This window comes from Esox lucius, chromosome 5 (assembly GCF_011004845.1).
Source record: "Esox lucius isolate fEsoLuc1 chromosome 5, fEsoLuc1.pri, whole genome shotgun sequence".
NCBI classification, from domain to species: domain Eukaryota; kingdom Metazoa; phylum Chordata; class Actinopteri; order Esociformes; family Esocidae; genus Esox; species Esox lucius.
The window spans coordinates 31,127,466-31,149,564 of record NC_047573.1 but is presented as its reverse complement, the minus strand read 5'-3'; the positions used below and the strand labels follow the sequence as shown (position 1 = coordinate 31,149,564).

Sequence of the window (22,099 nt, the reverse complement as noted above, 5' to 3'; positions counted from 1 at the left end):
GCACAAGGTGAGGATAACTGATTAAAGAGGAGCACTTTCTCTTAAAGAGGAGCACTTTCTCACCTTGTAGTAAGACCCAATACCCTCTCTCCTTTTTGTAAAGGGCATGGGCACTGTTTATGTCTATGTTAATTTTTCGTTATCAGTTTGACAGTGGCCAAGGTTCAAAGGTCACTTGCTGTTGTCATCTGTGTTTTATTGTAGCTTTAGCTATCACGTCTTTACACGCCCAGTGTCAACAAGCAGACCAGTGGATGAAGCTTGGTCCCAGATACACAGAGACGCACACCTGTCAACTGTGAGTGGAACCCCCAAAGAGCGGGCATTGAAATATTACTGGATAGCAGAGACGCCCAAACATACCTGGGAGATAGAGAGGTAGGATGGCAGAGCTCTGTGTCAGGTGTATGAGATAAATTGTTGTTGACACTCGTCAAACAGATGTCATATTTTATTTGCATCTCCCCTTTCTGGTAAACTAATTATTTTCAACTAACATTGATACATTCTCAGTGTGATGAACTCAACTGAAATTATATTTCTTTGTTCACAGAAAACATGTTAGCCTGACTCAATAGTTTAGGTTGCTGTTTTACTTAACTTACATGTATAAGTTCTCCTGACAATGGTTTAGTATATTTTAAAGCGGTAGAGATGCATGATGTTTACTAGTGATTTGAGAATTAGTGTCAGCATGTACATTTTATGTAGCCATTGCTCTAGATGGGAATTCTGATTGGTGGAAAAGGTTTACCATGGGCTATTCAGTGAAACACAGCGTTGTGAAGTAATCTGTTGCAACGGCGTAGGTTTGAATTGTATATTGGGGGGTCAGGGTCAGTGGATCCCAGGATTTTCCCTATTACCCAGGGGGTCACACAGACCTGTCGGCAATATTGGGGAGATCATGACCCCCGCGTCCCCCCCTAATTCTACACCCCTGGGGATGTATTCACAAAACATCTTAAGGCTAAATGTAGTTCCTAATTTTCTGATTTAGGAGTAACTCTTAAAAAATGGGCATGTCAGTCCTAACTTAAAATTTTGGTCTATGAGTGTTTCATAAAACGTTTGAGAGCTAAATCTAGCTCCTAAATCTGGGAAAAGTTAGGAATAGAAAAGAGGACTCCTAAGTCACTAAGACCAAATCACAAACAATCCTAAAAGGGCTGCTGCCAGGAATCCACCTTGTAATCAGGTCCACATTTTAGAAACATTTCAGTGACACTAGATTTGTATTTAATATCTTTATTTCAATATGACTCCTAGACCTCCTAGTGATAAGATTACATGTTTTGAGAATACAGACCCTGATCTGTAGGATCATTAACACGTGCTGAAATAACTAAAAAATTTTAATAAGCAAGTCTTAGTTGCACATAAGCTTCATTTATAGCCACAGGCACAGCATTATGGTTTTGTTTACAGCCGTTGGCAAAACTTCACCGAAATCATCACTTTGTCCAGTGAACCAAGAAGAATGTTTCGGTTTTGATGTTGATAATTCTTTAGGATACTCTCACTTGGTAAATAATTCATGATGTGGTCAAATTGGTGACTTTTAGATTTCATACAAAAGGATATATAATATTTATTATACACCTACGGTACATTCACATTTTTTATATTAAAACCTCTCTTCTGAACCCCAAAATAATTTTATCCACATGATGACTTAGCCTATTCCTTTGTCTCATATTTCAGAACAGTGGAAATACAAAAAAATTGCAGACTCCAACACACTGTCCACATTGAATGAAATCTGACTGAGGCAATTCAAAACTAGGGATGATTAGTTGGCCATTATAATATGAGGACTAGATTGGATTTATCCCAGACTCAAGGTTTAACATCCCTGCTCTTAAAAGAAGTACCATGAGTATTATGGCAGGTGTCATATATTTATGAGTCTTTAAGGACAAACCTCCCAAGTGCCCTTGAATTTCTGACTTTGGACTGTAGATGACAATGTGGTCTTATCAACGTGTTTTACAGTTCCCCATGCTGACATGTCAGAGGACCAATCAGTCAGCATACTTTCATTTATTTGTCATTCTTTTTTTGTTTTGCTGAAAATACTCAAATAAAGATTATAGACACACAGATATGCACACATACGCAAACACACACGCAAGTTCACTTAAACACACTTAGTCAAATATATATTAATTAATCTAGGTAAAAAGACAATTGACAAAGTAGTCACTAATGAGGCAATAATCTGGAGGGAGCACATTTATGTTAATACATGATATATGTATACAGTATGTAGCATTCACACAACCAAAGTCAGATTTGAAAGAAATTACTTTACATTACAAATAGTACATTCTGTTCTGTTGTTTGGCAGTATGAATTTGATGCGCTGTTTACATCACTTCCTATTTCTGGTCAGATTAGAAAATGGACTTCCTCCTCAATTTCCTGTTCAGCCCACTGCCCACCTCAGCCATTGTCTTCTTGTTTGCTCTGATGGGGGCTGTATTGGCATACCTAAACACCAGGCCAAAACCACTCACCATACATGCTGACCTCAACTGTCAGACTGTAGGAGTCAAGGTAAGGACACTTTCTGTCTGAATTACATATTGAACCCTTACCTCTTACTTACCTCTATGTTTCAATAATTTTATGGAAGCCAGATTGGAAATTGTTAACCATATAAACATTTCATATAATTAAAAGTTGTTAAAAGTACATTAGGTGTGTGGAGAGTGATTGTGCATCAAAAGTAATCTAACAGTTCTCCATACATTTTATTTTTAAAACACATATTTATTATATTTCATAAGATATAATCAAATATTTAATGCTGAGTGTGCATGAGTGTGCAAGTCACACCTCTTACTGTTTCAAGTCCCCCTCTTTCCATACTGGTTTCAGGGCTTCCCTTTTTCCCGGTCTCCTGCCAATTAAGCACACCATTTGTCCATTGTCAATTATGTTATCTGCTTAAGTTTATTGGTTGCTTGGGTTCATTGTCTAGTCTTGTTTTTGAATGCGATGTGACACTGCGGAGCTCAGCTCTCTTCAGTTCATGTCTGTTTTGGTTGGTTATGAATCTCTCTTTTTCTTAATTATTAAACCTTTTTTGCATTTACATCCAAGTCTCCTGAGTATTCTCTCAGTCATATTGTTACAGAGCAAAGATGTGGTCACGTTGAAGAATCAAAACTATAAATGTATTTAGATTGTTTAGCATTTTTTGAATTAATGTGTGATTCTAAGTGTTATTTCATAGTTTTGGTTTCTTCACTGTTATCTTACAATGTGGAAAATTATAAAGATGAAGAAATACTCTTGAATGCATAGGTGTGTCCAAACCTATGATTAGTACTGTATATATTGTTTGTATATTGTATATACACAAAATATATATATTTTTTCCAATGAAAAACTGATTTATCCCTGCCCTGTGGTGTCAAAAGTCCATTCAAATGATTAAAGATAAATAAAAACTGCTACTCCTGCCAATGCATTTTTGCTGGATAAATATTGAATAATGCTGACAGCATTACATTTGCTCAGTGCATCATGAAATTCCAACCCGGTCTCAGGGGGCATATGTAAACTATTTTGCATAAATCTTTGACGGACAAATTCGTAAGATATATTACGTTATGTCTGATAACGTTAGAGTAAAGGTCGAAACAATCCAATTTCAGCTCTCCTCTTTGCTTTTCAATGTGCCCTCATATACAGGATGGCGCAAGGAAGAGTGTCCTGCAGGAAGATGACAACCTGGTGTCGTATTACAATGATGACGCCAGAACACTGTACGAAGTCTTTCAGAGGGGACTACAAGTGTCAGGTCAACCACTTTTAACATACAATACATCTAAATTCTGCAATAACAATAAAATAGTGGTTTTGTTCATCTTGGTTCCTGCTACTGGTTGTTAGTTAATAAGAGGTTTCTTATTCCAGTTGTTCTTGTTCACATCTGACTGAGCATGGCCAAGTCTCAGTTTGTGAGTTGATGATATGAGGCAATAACACCCATGTCATCCTGACAGGTAATGGACCATGTCTAGGCTACAGGAAAACAGGGAAACCATATCAGTGGCTAAAATACAAACAGGTATGAGACCAACAATGTTCTTAACAAAAAGGATTAAGCAAATTACTTTTTGTAAGTGGCCTCTTCAGGCATAGAACTTTTGTTGAATAAACGGGTCACTAGTTCTTTATGGACTTGATCGAGCTCTGCATGTACAGAGATTCTAAATTCCTTGACCTTAGATCTTTGGTGTGTCTTCTGCTTCAGGTGTCGGACAGAGCTAAGCACCTTGGGTCAGGACTAATCCACAGAGGCCTAAAGCCAAAACCTGATACCTTCATTGGTATTTTTGCTCAGAACAGACCAGAGGTGAGACATTAATTCCAGATTGAGTACATTTAACATTTCACAGTCATTTTGATGCATATTGCAGTCACAGTTATTTTATGGAGATTGAACAGTGCCACTATATTTGTGAATACTGCCACGATATTTGTATTCACAGCGTGCAGTCCACAAAGGTGAACTATGATCCTTAAATTCACAGAATACTACTGACAAATGCTAATTATGTCAGTAAAAATATAGCATGAAATTCACACATGAGCCATAATCCGTAAATACACACCAACTCACAAATGCATATCCTAAAATGCAAAACAAAATGCAAATTTAATTCACTATCAACAAACAAACACTGCTTTACTTGCATTTGTAAATCAATATTTGTATTAATACAAAAACATTTGCAGTTAAGCACTTTCACATTGAAGCACTTTACACTCAGCTAATTCTTTCAGGGTCAATTTCAGCCAACTTTGAGAATGTCAAAATGTTAGCAAGTGAATTTCCACTGTTAGTCCGCTACTATTAATCAATCAAACAATCAAATGTTTTGTAAAGCCATTTTTACATCAGCAGTTGTCACTAAGTGCTTTTCCAAAAGACCCAGCCTGAATCCCCAAAGTGCAAAAAACAAGTGTTGAATTTCAGTGGCTAGGAAAAACTCCCTAAGAACGGCTGAAATGTAGTAAGAAACCTAGCAAGGAACCAGGCTCAGAGGGGTGACCAGTCCTGAGATACCAGGACACTGGCCAGAGCTGGTCAGGGCAGTAGAAGGGCATCAACCCAGCAGCAGAACCAGTATCTTCTCCTTTGTGCGATTATGAACAGGAGGAGCACTTCCAGGGCCCTACAAAATGACCTCCAGCAGGCAGCAGAAATAGACTCCATGAGGGTGGCATGAGGGCCTGACATCCTCTATTGGGACCTTGGCTCACAGCCCAGCTCCATGGAGCTCGATTGGCAATTGCCAGAGAACACCAGAATTGGCCGGTCCGCAATTGGTGCCCCGTTCACTTCACATATGAGAGCAGGTTAACACTGAACACGTGACAGATGTGAAAATGCTTCATTACAAATCTTTCTGTATTCATTCAGATTTATACAAATATTGGTTTACAAACACAAATCAAGCAAGATTTCCTAGTGGTTACGGAATTACATACAGTTGTGCTCATAAGTTTGCATACCCTGGCAGAAATTGTGAAATTTTTGCATTGATTTTGAAAATATGACTGATCTTGCAAATCTTTTTTATTTTATTTAAGGATATTGATCATATGAAACCATTTATTATCACATAGTTTTTTGGCTCCTTTTTAAATAATTATGATAGCAGAAATCACCCAAATGGCCCTGATAAAAATTTTACATACCCTTGAATGTTTGGCCTTGCTACAGACACACAAGGTGACACACACAGGTGTTAATGGCGATTAAAGGTGAATTTCCCACATCTGTGGCTTTTTGTAACTGCAATTAGTGTCTGTGTATAAATAGTCAATGAGTCTCTTAGCTCTCAGGAGGATGCACTGAGCAGGCTAGATAGTGAGCCATGGGGAGCAGAAAAGAACTGTCAAAAGACCTGCGTAACAATGTAATGGAACTATATATAGATGGAAAAGGATATGAAAATATATCCAAAGCCATGCAAATGCCAGTCAGTACTGTTCAATCACTTATTAAGAAGTGGAAAATTCAGGGATCTCTTGACACCAAGCCAAGCCAAGGCCAAAACTGCCAGAAGAATTGTTTGGGATACAAAGAAAACCCCACAGGTAACCTCAGGAGAAATTCAGGTTGCTCTGGAAGAAGACAGTGTGGTTGTTTCAAGGAGCACAATATGATGATACTTTAACAAAAATGAGCTGCATGGTCAGGCTGCCAGAAAGAAGCATTTACTGAACCAATGCCACAAAAAAGCCTCACAGCTTCAGGTAACCTGTAATGTGGAGTGAGTGTGGAGTGTAATGTGGTCACAACCATAAGCGCTATGTTTGGAGTGGGGTCAACAAGGCCTATAGTGAACAGAATACCATCCCCACTGTGAAGTATGGTGGTGGCTCATTGATGTTTTGGGGGTGTGTGAGCTCTAAAGGCACAGGGAATCTTGTGATAATTGATGGCAAGATGAATGCAGCATGTTATCAGAAAATATTGGCAGACAATTTGCATTGTTCTGCACAAAAGCTGCGCCAATGGGATACTTTTGGACTTTCCAGCATGACAATGACCCTAAGCACAAGGCCAAGTTGACCCTCCAGTGGTTACAGCAGAAAAAGTTGAAGGTTCTGGAGTGGCCTCACAGTCTCCTGTCCTTTATACCATTGAGCCACTCTGGGGAGATCTCAAACGTGTGGTTCATGCAGGACGACCAAAGACTTTGCATTACCTGGAGGCATTTTGCCAAGATGAATGGGCAGCTATACCACCTGCAAGAATTCAAGGCCTCAAAGACAACTATTACAAAAGACTGCACGCTGTCATTGATGCTAAAGAGAGCAATACACAGTATTAAGAACTAAGGGTAAACAGACTTTTGAACAGGGGTCAGTTAATTTTTTTCTTTGTTGCAAGGTTTTGTTTTATGGTTGTGTTATTCTGTTATTACCTACAGATGAATGTGAATCCCATAAGAAATAAAAGACATATTTTTCCTGCTCGCTCATGTTTTCTTAACAAATGGTACATATATTACTAATATATTTACCAAGTTTTGAGCATAACTGTATGTGCATCATTTGTTTTCATTATGATACAGCCTGCAAGTTGGATGCAGTGTATTTCATGCTGTGTCTTTACTCATCAGTGAATTTACAGATCATGGTTTACCTTTGTGGATTTTATGCTGTGAATTCATTTTACACAGTATTCACAAACATAGTAGCACTTTTCCATCTCCATAGTTATTCAGATGTTTAATAAAGTAGAACAATATAGCATTGGTTGGCAGTCATGTGCACAGGTAAGGTTCAAACTGTGCTGAGCACATGCCCCTTTGCTAAATAGTGCTCTTTCCAGTTGACGTGCATCACGCACAGCGATGGAGATGCATCGTCTCTCTTTGTTACGTACTTCGCGCACTCTGACAAAGCGTCCGTCCATGTGAACAGACCACTCTGCAAATTGTTTCAGTTACAGCACATGCCTCTCGAAAGGTCTGTACGGCGCTGTACATTGGTTTGTTTGAAAATATAATTTTAACCCTTTATGCATAGCCCAATTGGCCTTTAAATATAAATTATTTGACAGTTCATTAGAAATCATGAGGCTTAACACAGTGGTGTACATCAGGCTTGCAAGTCACAATGTGTTGTCATGCGAAGTGATGCGTAAATCATCATATTGGAATCCAGGTAAATTTAGGATTAACACGAGGTATTATCTGTACATGCAACCTTCATTAATAAAGATCTTTAGAATGCAATACTTAATCATGTAAACTGGAACCACCATCTCAGTAATGGGTGAAAGACATTCAACTTCTTACATGCATTTGCTAACCTGTTTTTCAATTTGTATATACAATTAAGCGACCTGTCAATTTACGTGCAAAAATGAAAATATTTATAAAAAACAGAAAAGGACCCAAGCAAACTTGTTCAAATGGGATCATTAAATGGGATAATTGTTGTTTTCCTCACTGGACTCGAACCCGGATCTCCCACATGAGAGGCTGTGTCCTTACATCATGGTGCAAAACATTTACCCAGTATCGGTATAGCATCTCGACATTAGATAGCTTTATCGTGGATTTATATCACGCCAAGTTTGAATATTTCACTAGACACCATTAGGCATTGTGTTAAACTGACTAACGTTTATTAGGTTCACCTCCACCACAAATAGCATCTATAAAATATATAGCTTTCGCTACTGGCCGTTTTAACTGCTTATTAGCCAGTAATAGGCTTGCTACTTGGAATAGTCATAAGAATTGAGAAATTGCTAGTGTGACTGAAGATAAACTATACACTGCCAAAGATATTTCATTTCATGGCACAAAAACATTCGTTTTTCATTCATTTGTGAATTACATTGATACAATAACTATCAATACAGGTGACAATAACTGACTTTTTCATCAAGTGAAAAGACGGAAGAACCATAGAAACCCCTACCCTTTTACTTCCCAATTGGTTTTGATCTAGCCTATATTACCCCAAAAAGAATGCACGGATGCGTACTTCGAAAATCCACCAGAAATAGTCGCAATATAACCGTAAACAGTTTTAGTTTAGGCTTACTATAACATAGCTACTGAGGGTTGTATCCAGCTAAGTTTTTTTTAATCCAGAACAAATCCTAATGCATAATTGTTTTTATTGTGACGAGATTTGAACGTGTGATCTCTTGATTGCAGGTCCATGTCTCTATGGTATTTAACACTCAGTCAGTCAGTCAGTCAGAGACATTTGCTCTTCTTGGCTGGCTCCACTTACGTGGTATGGCAAAAATGATATATATATATAATATTTTTTATGTGTAGAATCCTTCTTGCTTTCCAAAATGGTTCTAAGGATTTGAATGGTTTTAGTACTTTTAAGTTGCCTTACATACAATACTTGTTTCCAAAAAAAAATATCAACATCAAAACAATTCTTGGTAAAAACGTATCTCTCCGCGAAGTACCCATTTTTTCTAAGAGGGTATTCTAAGAGTCAGACTCAAAAAAATTGTTGATTCACTGAAAATTGATCCAGTAACACTAATAATTACTCTCTGCTTGTTCCTTGGTCCAGTGGATTATCAGTGAGCAGGCCTGCTACACCTATTCCATGGTGGTGGTGCCCCTGTATGACACCCTGGGACCTGAGTCACTGACGTTCATTATTAAGAGAGGTAATTGGGCCTGCTTCTCCATGTACTTCACTTCATTAACAGTGTTAATAAGGCCAGGTTTAGGCCCGTTGTTCCCTTGGTGTTTCATAAGGCTTGATGCAGTGTCCACTATGTTTGACCTTTACTAATCTTATTTTTCTTCTCTCTTTTTTTACTCTACCTTACCTAACTGCTAGTAGAGAGCAAACCTCCATATAACATTTAAAAGGCTCACATAATGAAATGATTAATTGTCAATCTCATTTTGTTAATTTGGCAAAACCAGATGCATGGACCTGTTGCAAGACTGTATGAATACAATATCTGAGCTGCCACATTTGAAACTGTTTGTGGTTTTAGCGGATATCTCCACAGTGCTGTGTGACAAACAGAACAAAGCTGAGATATTGCTGGAAAACTGTGAAAAAGGGGAGACACCAGGGCTTAAAACCATCATTCTCATGGATGCCTTCGATACTGAGCTGATTGCCCGGGGCAAAAAGTGTAATGTGGACATCCTGTCCCTGCAAGAAGTGGAGGTACTGTTCTATATGTTCCATAGAGAAATGAATAAGAGAATAAGCATTTCAAATAAAATAAAAACTAAATTTTGCATAACCAACAGAAGTATACTGACATCAAATTGTGTTCATTGTGAACTAAATAGTTGCTGAGCCAAAACAACAGTATGCACTGCAATCTATGCTTCAAAGATTTCTCTTCATATAAAAGCCAGTTGCTTGCGAAGAGTTCCCCAAAGGTTTATGCTTAGTCCAAATGTATTTTTTAATGAGGTCCCAAGTGTAAAAGGTCAAAAAAGTTTTGTGATAATTGTTACTGAAATCCAATTATGTTCTGTTTGATAATTTATTTTAAAACACAGAAAATAATAAAAAATATTTTAAGTTGACATTGGTTTATGTTGGGAAATATTTGTAAGAAAAATTTCAACCATAAATATGTTGCTGTTATAAGTATTCAGCCCTTTGCGCTGTGGAAGCTCACAGTTTACACAGATTAAAGAAATTGCCCTGATGAGGACACCTTAACATTCAGGTGAGCTACGCACCTCGACAAACAATAGGTAGGAGGGGTGCTCAACAACCGTGACAGAAAATTGACAAAAATACTTGCCGTGGAAAACTACCCAGAAGGCCTAGTACAAGGCAAGGAGTAATTTGGAGCACTCTACAAAATATGGAGGAATCAATCTCTGTGACGATCCTTTAATCCATAAAAGTGTAAATATAAACAAAACTGACTGAAGTTTCTACGTCACTTTTGTTTATATTTATAGTATTACCTTACCATTGACCTCCAGTTGTGAACCATTAAATGTTTGTGATAAAACCCCACTCTTAAAGCATTCAACAGATGTTAGAGTTGAAATTCAAAACATAATGTGTTTTCAAAATTCAAAGCACAACATGTGTTATAAACCTAACATTGCCCATACTACAACACACACACCATCCCAACAATGAAGTTTCATTCCTTGGGGATGTTTGTCATTAGCAGGGACTGGGAATCTTGTTAAAACTGAAAGATGGTGCAAAACTGGGAAAACTGCAAGAGAACTTGCCTGCACATATGCTTCACCAAAGGTTTGTTTTAGCCAGGTGCAATAAAGGCCTGATAGGTGCTCCAGAGATAGTTGTTCTCCGGGGATTCTTCAATCTCAAAACAGAAACTCTGTCCGATTGCTCAGTTGAGTCGGGCGGCCAGCACTAGGCATAAAATGTAAAGATGGTGGGAAATACAGAGAAATTGTGCAACAGTATGTGCCTTTCGAAATCATGTCCAATCAATGGAATTCACCAAAGGGGGTCTTCAATCAAGTTGTCCAAACATCTCAAGGAGGATCAATAGAAACAGGAAACATACAAGCTCAATTTCTATTGTAATAGTGAATAATACTTACAGTGAGGGAACACATTATTTGATCCCCTGCTGATTTTGTTTGCCCACTGACAAAAAATGAGCAGTCTATAATTTTAATGGTAGGTTTATTTGAACAGTGAGAAACAGAATAACAACAAAATAACCCAGAAAAAAGCATGTCAAACATTTTGTAAATTGAATTGCATTTTAATGAGTGAAATAAGTATTTCATCCCCTCTCAATCAGAAAGATTTCTGGCTCCCAGGTGTCTTTTATACAGTGAGTGAGTAAACGCCTAAGTGAAAATGTCCAAATTGGGCCCAATTAGCCATTTTCCCTCCCGGTATCATGTGACTCGTTAGTTTTACAAGGCATCAGGTTTGAATGGGGAGCAGATGTGTTAAATTTGGTGTTATCGCTCTCACACTCCCTCATACTGCTTCCTGGAAGTTCAGCATGGCGCCTCATGGCAAAGAACTCTCTGAGGATCTGAAAAATAGAATTGTTGCTCTACATAAAGATGGTCTAGGCTCTAAGAAGATTGCCAAAACCATGAAACTGAGCTGCAGCACGGTGGCCATACAGACCATACAGCGGTTTAACAGGACAGGTTCCACTCAGAACAGGCCTCGCCATAGTCGACCAAAGAAGTTGAGTGCACATGCTCAGCATCATATCCAGAGATTGTCTTTGGGACAATCTCAGCCTGTCAGTGCCCAGACCATATACCGCACACTGCAACAAATTGGTCTGCATTGGCTGTTGTCCCAGAAGGAAGCCTCTTCTAAAGATGATGCACAAGAAAGCCCAGAAACAGTTTGCTGAAGACAAGCAGACTGAGGACATGGATTACTTGAACCATATCCTGTGGTCTGATGAGACCAAGATAACCTTATTTGGTTCAGATGGTGTCAAGCTTGTGTGGTGGCAACCAGGTGAGGACTACAAAGAGAAGTGTGTCTTGGTGGTGGGGGTGGTGGTGGGGGTGTCATGGTCTGAGGCTGCATGAGTGCTGCCGGCACCCGGGAGCTACAGTTCATTGAGGGAACCATGAATGCCAACATGTACTGTTACATACTGAAACAGAGCATGATCCCCTCCCTTCAGAGACTGAGCCGCAGGGCAGTATTCCAACATGATAACGACCCCAAACACACCTCCAAGATGACCACTGCCTTGTTAAAGAAGCTGAGGGTAATGGTGATGGACTGGACAAGCATGTCTCCAGACCTAAACCCTATTGATCTGTGGGGCATCCTCAAATGGAAGGTGAAGGAGCGCAAGGTCTCTTTTATCCACCAGCTCTGTGATGTCTCCATGGAGGAGTGGAAGAGGACTCCAGTGGCAACCTGTGAACTCTGATAAACTCCATGCCCAAGAGGGTTAAGGCAGTCCTGGAAAATAATGGTGGCCACACAAAATGTTGACACTTTGGGCACAATTTGGACATTTTCACTTAGGGGTGTACTCACTTTTGTTGCCAGCAGTTTAGACATTAATGGCTGTGTGTTGCATTATTTTGAGGGGACAGCAAATTTACACTGTTATACAAGATGTACACTCACTACTTTACATTGCAGCAAAATGTCATTTCTTCATTGTGGTCACATGATAAGATATAAAAAACGTGAGGGGTATACTCACTTTTGTGAGATACTGTATGTGCATACATGTATATGTACATGTATATACATACATGTGTATATGTACAAACCCGATTCCAAAAAAGTTGGGACACTGTACAATTGTGAACAAAAACAGAATGCAATGATGTGGAAGTTTCAAATTTCAATATTTTATTCAGAATACAACATAGATGACATATCAAATGTATCACTTTAAGGGAAAAATAAGTTGATTTTAAATTTCATGGCATCAACACTTCTCAAAAAAGTTGGGACAAGGCCATGTTTACCACTGTGTGGCATCCCCTCTTCTTTTTATAACAGACTGCAAACGTCTGGGGACTGAGGAGACAAGTTGCTCAAGTTTATCAATAGGAATGTTGCCCCATTCTTGTCCAATACAGGCTTCTAGTTGCTCAACTGTCTTAGGTCTTCTTTGTCGCACCTTCCTCTTTATGATGCGCCAAATGTTTTCTATGGGTGAAAGATCTGGACTGCAGGCTGGCCATTTCAGTAGCCGAGTCCTTCTTCTATGCAGCCATGACATTGTAATTGATGAAGTATGTGGTCTGGCATTGTCATGTTGGAAAATGCAAGGTCTGCCCTGAAAGAGACGACATCTGGTTGGGAGCATATGTTGTTCTAGAACTTGGATATAACTGTCAGCATTGATGTTGCCTTTGATGTGTAGGCTGCCCATGCCACATGCACTCATGCAACCCCATACCATCAGAGATGCAGGCTTCTGAACTGAGCGCTGATAACAACTTGGGTTGTCCTTGTCCTCTTTAGTCCAGATGACATGGTGTCCCAGTTTTCCAAAATGAACTTCAGATTTTGATTGGTCTGACCACAGAACACTTTTCCATTTTGCCACAGTCCATTTTAAATGATCCTTGGCCCAGAGAAAACGCCTGCGCTTCTGGATCCTGTTTAGATACAGCTTCTTTTTTGACCTATAGAGTTTTAGAATGCAAACGGCGAATGGCACGGTGGATTGTGTTCACCGACAATGTTTTCTGGAAGTATTCCTGAGCCCATGTTGTGATTTCCATTACAGTATCATTCCTGTATGTGATGCAGTGCCGTCTGAGGGCCCAAAGATCACGGGCATCCAGTATGGTTTTCCGGTCTTGACCCTTACGCACAGAGATTGTTCCAGATTCTCTGAATCTTTGGATGATATTATCCACTGCAGATGATGATAACTTCAAACTCTTTGCAATTTTTCTCTGAGAAACTCCTTTCTGATATTGCTCCACTATTTTTAGCTGCAGCATTGGGGGAATTGGTGATCCTCTGCCCATCTTGACTTCTGAGAGACACTGCCACTCTGAGAGGCTCTTTTTATACCCAATTGTGTTGCCAATTGACATAATAAGTTGCAAATTGGTCCTCCAGCTGTTCTTTATCTTTACATTTAACTTTTCCGGACTCTTATTGCTACCTGTCCCAACTTTTTTGGAATGTGTTGCTCTCATGAAATCCAAAATGAGCCAATATTTGGCATGACATTACAAAATGTCTCACTTTCAACCTTCAATATGTTATATATATTCTATTGTGAATTAAATATAAGTTTATGAGATTTGTGAATGATTCCATTCCTTTTTTACTCACAATTTGTACAGTGTCCCAACTTTTTTGGAATTGGGTTTGTATATACATACATTCATCTCCGGAAAAAATTAGGAGGCCACTGCACCTTTTTCTTTCCTTTCCAAAACATTGAAAAGGAAAGAAAGAATTGCAGCGTTCTATGATTTTTTTCCCGGAGCTGTATACACACACATATAATTATATCTAGGATTTTGAAATAAATGACAGTTAGTCCATGGCTCTGTCTGTGAATTTGAGGGTGGTTACACTTCATGTCCATTTCTGAGTGTTTCACCATAACAGAGGAAAAGTGACCACTAATGTCAAATAAAAACTCTAGCTGTAAACAAATTCTGGTCATGTGCATGTCAGTGGGTCTGCCCAATGAATAGCTAATGCTTTCCTCTTTTCAAACATTTACATAGATATGATAAATCAACTAAATCTAATAAATGTTTATCCAGGTGCTGGGGAAAAGCAATCTACACCAACCAGTTGTAAGTAAAGTCCGTTCTAAATGTTACTTCTATATTTTTATCTAGCAACAACTTATACAGGAACAATACAGTAAAATATATTTTATAATTCCCTTACAGCCACCAAAGCCAGAGGACCTCAGCATAATATGTTTCACCAGTGGAACTACAGGTTGACTATACTGTATTTTACTCCATACTGTCTTTTACTTGCTTGTGTGTGTGTATATGTTATCAAGTGAATACTATCCTATCATTACATATTGATTTTAGGTGACCCAAAAGGAGCCATGCTTACTCATGAGAATGTGGTCGCTGATGCAGCTGGTGTGATAAAAACCTTTGAGGTATGCATACACTCCTAGGATCTGCAATACTGACAGCGCTCAGCCTAGGCCTATGTTCAGCCATGTATAGATGTAGTCTTTACCGATTTCTTCATTTGCAGATGGAGTGGTCATTTCATGGGAGAAAGTGATAAAGAGAGAGCGAGATATTTTAATGAAAGAAAACAGAGGCAAGCATTACATGTGATTTTGGTTGTAATTATACAATCATAACCATTTCCTCACAGAGTTCCGTGGTTCCCAATATCCAGGATGTGTCCATCTCCTTCCTGCCACTGGCACACATGTTTGAGAGGGTTGTACAGGTTAGTTCAGTATGACTGCTGACTAATCTAATTCAACTAATCTTTGAATCTTAACTTTAAGAATGTCAAGCTAATATGACTGTTGAGCATGTACATATGAGACATTTAGTGGACATGAACATTACCAGATAATTACTAACAGATAATGAATAACTACTATCCAGGTTTCACCGAACATTATTAGAAGTGACATTTTTCTTAAATGTTCCACCACTTATCTCATACATTTCTCTGCTCTGGGAAAAGAGAAAAGTATGAGATAGGTTCAGTATTAAGAGTGATGGGCGCTAGTCATGACAAGTGTTGTATCCCCAGACAGTGATATACGGGGCTGGGGGCAAGGTTGGATTCTTTCAGGGAGACATCAAACTTCTACCAGATGACATGAAGAATCTGAAACCGACAATTTTCCCTGTGGTGCCGCGACTTCTGAACCGTGTGTATGACAAAGTGAGTAATTAGTCTTCTGTCCTGCTGCTGAAATTTGCATTTATATGGTGCTTAAACACTTTGTATCAACATTGTATCCATACATACCTACAACATCAGTGGTAAATTGTTAGTTCTATGACAGTTCGAAAATCCATAGACCTTTTTTCAATGTATTTCATTTACTTTCTCTGCTGTAGGTCCTAAGTGGAGCCCAAACCCCCTTCAAGAAGTGGCTGTTGAATTTAGCAATTGACAGGAAATATGCTGAAGTGAAACAGGGAATCGTCAGAAAAGACAGTATATGGGACAAGCTCATCTTCCACAAAGTTCAGGTATTGCACTCCAAATGTGAGTTGTCTTCTTTAAGGAAGTGAACATTGCTTGTGACAACTTTGCCTCAATTCCTACAAATAAACCATTCCCTGTGTGTAAAAACGCACCAGCTGAGAAAACTACCGAATATCGTGTTGCTCTGCAGGAGTCGCTGGGGGGACGAGTACGAGTGATGGTGACAGGGGCAGCACCCATTTCTCCCGCTGTTCTCAATTTCCTTCGGGCTTCTCTGGGTTGTCAGGTATTGTAGGAGTTTACCCATCCATTATCTCCCCATAGATTAACCTATCATCTACAGAACAATTTAGTTTTCCACCTTTTACATAGGGATTTGATCTAGCAATCCTTGGAATACTGGTCAAACTCTCTAATGGCTAGGCAGCTGGCTGCCCCTTTACTTATCTTCAGCAAAGGTATTTAGCACAGGCTAAGTGGTACCCAACTGTTAGTTCTGGGAGTAGGATATTCATATAACATTTAGAAAATTAAATGTTGCGTACTCTTTGCAATTAACTTTCATCAGAACCAACATTCTGACAGAAGGCTATCAAAGAGAGGAGCTGTGACTTCCATTTTTGGACATATATATTTCATCATTCAATGAAATACACACTGCACCTTAGGATCGAGCAACTGAAGTGCATGCTTTCCTCTAGAGAGCAGAGATTACAGCTTATGTATTTATCTGTCAGTGTTGTTATGACAACCAGGTCCTACAATCTCCACTAATCTCTCTATTCTGATTGGTTCTTCAGATTTTTGAAGCATATGGCCAAACAGAGTGTACTGCCGCCTGCTCCTTCACCATGCCGGGAGATGTCACCCCTGGTATGCCACAACAAATATGTACCCCTCTAAATGAAAGAGCTAGTTAACACAAGGGATATTGAAGAAGCTAACAAATTATTATAAATATTGATGTAAATGTGCATCATCATTATACAGTTAGGTCCGTAAATATTTGGACACTGACACAATTTTCATAATTTTGGCTCTGTAAGCCACTACAATGGATTTGAAATGTAACAACCAAGATGCAGTTGAAGTGAAGATTTTCAGCTTTAATTCAAGGGGTTAAAAAAAGTTTTTGGAATTGAAACCATTTTCATTTACAGTTCCCTTATTTCAGGGGCTCAAGTGTAATTGGACAAATTAACACAATCAGGTGTCTCAAGTTGTTGTTGGTTCGTGGGTCTCTCTGCCTTAAGTTTTGTCTTTAGCAAGTGAAATGTATGCTTGATCGGGTTGAGATCAGGTGATTGACTCGGCCATTGCAGAATATTTCACTTCTTTGCCTTAAAAAACTCCTGGGTTGCTTTGTTATGTTTTTGGTTATCGTCCATTTGTAAAGTGAAGTGCCGTCCAATCAACTTCGCTGAATTTGGCTGAATCTGAGCAGACATTATATCCCTATACACTTTCATCCAGCTCCTTCTGTCTTCATCATCAATAAACACTATTGACCCAGTGCTACTGGAAGAAGCCATGCATGCCCATGCAATCACACTTCCTCCACAGTGTTTTACAGATAATGGTACAAGTTGATCTTAGTTTCAACTGTCCAAATAATGCTGTTCCAGAACTGGGCTGTGTTTTTTAGATGTTTTTTGGCGAAATCTGGCCTTTCTATTCTTGAGGTTTATGAATGGTTTGCACCTTGTGGTGAACCCTCTGTATTTGATCTCATGAAGTCTTCTCTTTATGGTAGACTTGGATAATGATATACTGTATCTCACAAGTAAGTACACCCCTCACATTTTTGTAAATATCTGAGTTTATCTTGTCATATGACAATACTGAATAAATTACACTTTGCTACAATGTAAATTAGTTAGTGTACAGCTTGTATAACAGTGTAAATTGGCTGTCCCCTCAAAATAACTCAACACACAGCCATTAATGTCTTAACGGCTGGCAACAAAAGTGAGTACTGTTTTGGTAAGCATATACACTCACCTAAAGGATTATTAGCAACACCTGTTCAATTTCTTATTAATGTAATTATCTAATCAACCAATCACATGGCAGTTACAAATAGGAAAAAGAGGCTACAATTTGCACGAGCTCACCAAAATTGGACAGTTGAAGACTGGAAGAATGTTGCCTGGTCTGATGAGTCTCGATTCGGATGGTAGAGTCAGAATTTGGCGTAAACAGAATGAGAACATGGATCCATCATGCCTTGTTACCACTGTGCAGCCTGGTGGTGGTGGTGTAATGGTGTGGGGGATGTTTTCTTGGCACACTTTAGGCCCCTTATTGCCAATTGGGCATTGTTTAAATGCCACAGCCTACCTGAGCATTTTTTCTGACCATGTCCATCCCTTTATGACCACCATCTGCCCATCCTCTAAAGGCTATTTCCAGCAGGATAATGCACCATGTCACAAAGCTCGAATCACTTCAAGAACCACCATGCACAGACGTAAGCAAGTCATGGGTTTCAGCTGTTGCATTCCTTGTGTCAAGCCACTCTTGAACAAGCCACAGCGTCAGAAGCGTCTCGCCTGGGCTAAAGACAATATTCTGTGCCTCACCTCTCTTCCTTCAGCCTCTGGGACCTTGATTTCCAAAGGAAATGCAAAATTTACTTTCATCAGAGAACATAACTCAGCAGCAATCCAGTCCTTTTTGTCTTTAGCCCAGGCGAGACGCTTCTGACGCTGTGTTTTGTTCAAGAGTGGCTTGACACAAGGAATGGGACAGCTGAAACCCATGTCTTGCATACGTCTGTGCATGGTGGTTCTTGAAGCACTGACTCCAACTGCAGTCCACTCTTTGTGAATCTCCCCCACATTTTTGAATGGGTTTTGTTTCACAATCCTCTCCAGGGTGTGGTTATCACTATTGCTTGTACAATTTTTTCAACCACATCTTTTCCTTCCCTTCGTCTCTCTATTAATATGCTTTGACACAGAGTTCTGTGAACAGCCAGCCTCTTTAGCTATGACCTTTTGTGTCTTGCCCTCCTTGTGCAAGGTGTCAATGGTCGTCTTTTGGACAGCTGTCAAGTCAGCAGTCTTCCTTATGATTGTGTTGCCTACAAAACTAGACTGAGAGACTATTTAAAGGCCTTTGCAGGTGTTTTGGGTTAATTTGCTGATTAGAGTGTTGCACCAGGTGTCTTCAATATTGAACCTTTTCACAATATTCAAATTTTCTTAGATACTGAATTTCGGGTTTTCATTAGTTGTCAGTTATAATCATCAAAATTAAAAGAAATAAACACTTGAAATATATCAGTCTGTGTGGAAGGAATGTATACATTATACAAGTTTCACTTTTTGAAGGGAATTACTGAAATAAATCAACTTTTTGATGATATTCTAATTTTATGACCAGCACCTGTATATAACATATATATATATATATATATATATATATATATACTATAATGTATGTAGGAAAACAAAAAGGGCAGGGAAAACAAAAACAACCCCTCCTCTCTCTCCCATAATTCATTAAAAAAAACAGGTGTTTCTTTCCTCAGGACATGTTGGAGCTCCTGTAACGTGTAATATTGTAAAACTGGTCGACGTTGAGGAGATGAACTACTTTTCTTCCAATGGCGAAGGAGAGGTATGTGGATATAATAACTGAGCATGCTGCAAAGCATACTTCTGTCATATTGTAAAAATCCTTTAACTGTTGTTCTAAAGCATGGAATGAGTTCCTCCAGTAACTGCCATTTCCCATGCTTTTGAATTTGTCGGAAATATGCTTAGTCACAACTAGTTGGTGGGTGACCCCAAAAAAATTCACGCAGACTTGTTATTAAACCACTGTCATTCTTATTAAAGGAAGGCCTGTTAGGATTGCAGTAGATCTGCTCAATGTGTGATTGTGTATCCTTTCTACAGTATGCTTACAAGTTCTGGATTTTGGCAGTGAAGCACTTTTATTTACTTTCTTAGAGACAGATGAAAGTGTGGAAACCATGTGTCCAGTACAAAGGAAGCTTAACATATTTTGGTTCATGTATAAACATTCTGGATGGGCCTAAATGCCCGTTATTTTGGCTTTCCCAGCCAGTAAAACAGGTATTGGTGACTTTGAAATAGATGTTATAGGTTTGGCATGTGTGGCAGAAGCTTTAGTGATGAAGAATACTCAATTTCCTGTTTCACAATATTCCATGACCATCTCAGTCACCGGAATCCAACCCAAGTTAATACTTAAGGGATATTCCAGACTTAAGCAGTGCTTAATGGTAGAAAAAGCTAACAAAACACCAAATGTTGCAATTCTGACATTTATTTAATTAAAATAGACACTGCTTTTCTGTAACAAACATTTTAGGAATGTTTTGACATTTCTGGAATCAGGCAATTGTGGCAAACTTTAACTTAACAAAGCAATGAATTGGTCTCAAATGATTTGTTTATCTTATAGTAAGCACGTTGTATTTGTCCCGGTGAGGTCAAATGTTCAGTAAATTACCTAGCCTTCAGTTCAAAGCAAAGAAAAATGTTCCATATTGATACCTACTTTTCTATTCTTCCAGGTTTGCATCAAGGGTAAAAATGTGTTTGTAGGCTATCTGAAAGACCCAGAGAAGACAGCAGAGGCCTTGGACAAAGATGGCTGGCTACACACTGGAGATATTGGCAAATGGCTACCGGTGAGATTCTCATATATACACAAACAATAACCTTGGAAACATCTGAATAATTAATCACAGCATACAAACGATCTGACATCAGTTTTCATAAAAGCAACTGAGCAGTTAAATAAAACTCTGGAAAAAATTAAGAGACCACTGCACCTTTTTCTTTCCTTTCCAAAAAGGACAAAAAGGAAGGTTTTGAGTGAGGAATTAGGGTTCAAATTAAGAGACCAAGGGTTCAAATTAAGAGACCACTGCAAATTATGTATGACGACAAAACAGTTGATCATTCAACTCACAACCAGATTAGCAGTCAATGAGATGAAGTGCTTGGGTTGGGTGTTATGTCATATTGGGTGTCTCCTTCATGATGCTCATCCCTTAACCATTATCTCATGCAGGATAAAGGGCAGTGCTACATTACCAGTGGTAAATTCACTTAAATTAAATAGCTGATTCAAGATCTCACTATTTCTTAACAGGGCTAATTATTATATTCAGACCAATGTCTGTCTAAATGCAAGTGTATGAGAAAACTACACTGCACAAGTTTAAAGGTCATGAACCACAATGTAGACTTGAACTTATACAGTGGATATAAAAAGTCTACACATCCCTGTTTAAATGTTTTTGCAATGTAAAATAATGAGACAAAGATAAATAATGTCAGAACTTTTTCCACTTTTAATGTGACCTATAATGTGAACAATTCAATTGAAAAACAAACTGAAATCTTCGAGGGTGAAAAATGAAAAATAAAAACCTTACAATAACCTGGTTGCATTAGTGTGCTCCCTCTTATAACTGGGGATGTGGCTGTGTTCAGAATTAACCAATCACATTCAAACTCAGGTTAAATAGAAGTCATTACACACCTGCCATCATTTAAAGTGACTCTGATTAATCACAAATAATGTTCAGCTGTTCTAGTAGGATTTTCCTGACATTTTCTTAGTTGCATCTCAGATAAAAAGCCATGGTCCGCAGAGAGCTTCCAAAGCATTGGAGGGATCTCATTGTTTAAAGATATCAGTCAGGAGAAGGGTACATAAGAATTTCCAAAGCATTAGTTACACCATGGAACACAGTGAATACAGTCATCATCAAGTGGAGAAAATATGGCACAACAGAGACATTACCAAGAACTGGACGTCCCACCAAAATTGATGAAAAGACGAGAAGAAAACTGGTCAGGGAGGTTTCCAAGAGGCCTACAGCAACATTAAAGGAACTGCAGGAATGTCTGGCAAGTACTGGCGGTGTGCTACATGTGACAAAAATCTCCTGTATTCTTCATATGAATGGGCTATGGGGTAGGGTGGCAAGATGGAA

At 38.8% G+C, this 22,099-nt stretch overlaps 1 protein-coding gene across 5 annotated transcripts in view; it reads left to right on the top strand.

Annotated features, from left to right (window-relative positions):
* The first annotated feature begins 220 nt into the window (after window positions 1-220).
* acsl5 (acyl-CoA synthetase long chain family member 5) overlaps window positions 221-22,099 on the top strand; it is a 35,448-nt gene continuing 13,569 nt past the window's right edge. The window contains exons 1-17 of one of the 5 annotated variants that reach the window (XM_010864065.4): window positions 221-298; window positions 2,401-2,559; window positions 3,703-3,811; window positions 4,017-4,081; window positions 4,268-4,369; window positions 9,085-9,184; window positions 9,524-9,702; window positions 14,733-14,765; window positions 14,865-14,916; window positions 15,018-15,091; window positions 15,319-15,396; window positions 15,712-15,846; window positions 16,026-16,160; window positions 16,307-16,402; window positions 16,917-16,989; window positions 19,652-19,740; window positions 20,666-20,782. In XM_010864065.4, the coding sequence (XP_010862367.2) occupies window positions 2,404-2,559; window positions 3,703-3,811; window positions 4,017-4,081; window positions 4,268-4,369; window positions 9,085-9,184; window positions 9,524-9,702; window positions 14,733-14,765; window positions 14,865-14,916; window positions 15,018-15,091; window positions 15,319-15,396; window positions 15,712-15,846; window positions 16,026-16,160; window positions 16,307-16,402; window positions 16,917-16,989; window positions 19,652-19,740; window positions 20,666-20,782 (1,593 nt within the window). In that variant the 5' untranslated portion in view covers window positions 221-298; window positions 2,401-2,403. Of the gene's footprint in view, window positions 379-2,395; window positions 2,560-3,702; window positions 3,812-4,016; window positions 4,082-4,267; window positions 4,370-9,084; window positions 9,185-9,523; window positions 9,703-14,732; window positions 14,766-14,864; window positions 14,917-15,017; window positions 15,092-15,318; window positions 15,397-15,711; window positions 15,847-16,025; window positions 16,161-16,306; window positions 16,403-16,916; window positions 16,990-19,651; window positions 19,741-20,665; window positions 20,783-22,099 lie in introns of all 5 variants that reach the window. The other 4 variants (XM_020046272.2, XM_010864063.3, XM_020046273.2 and 1 more) reach the window with 4 other exon arrangements.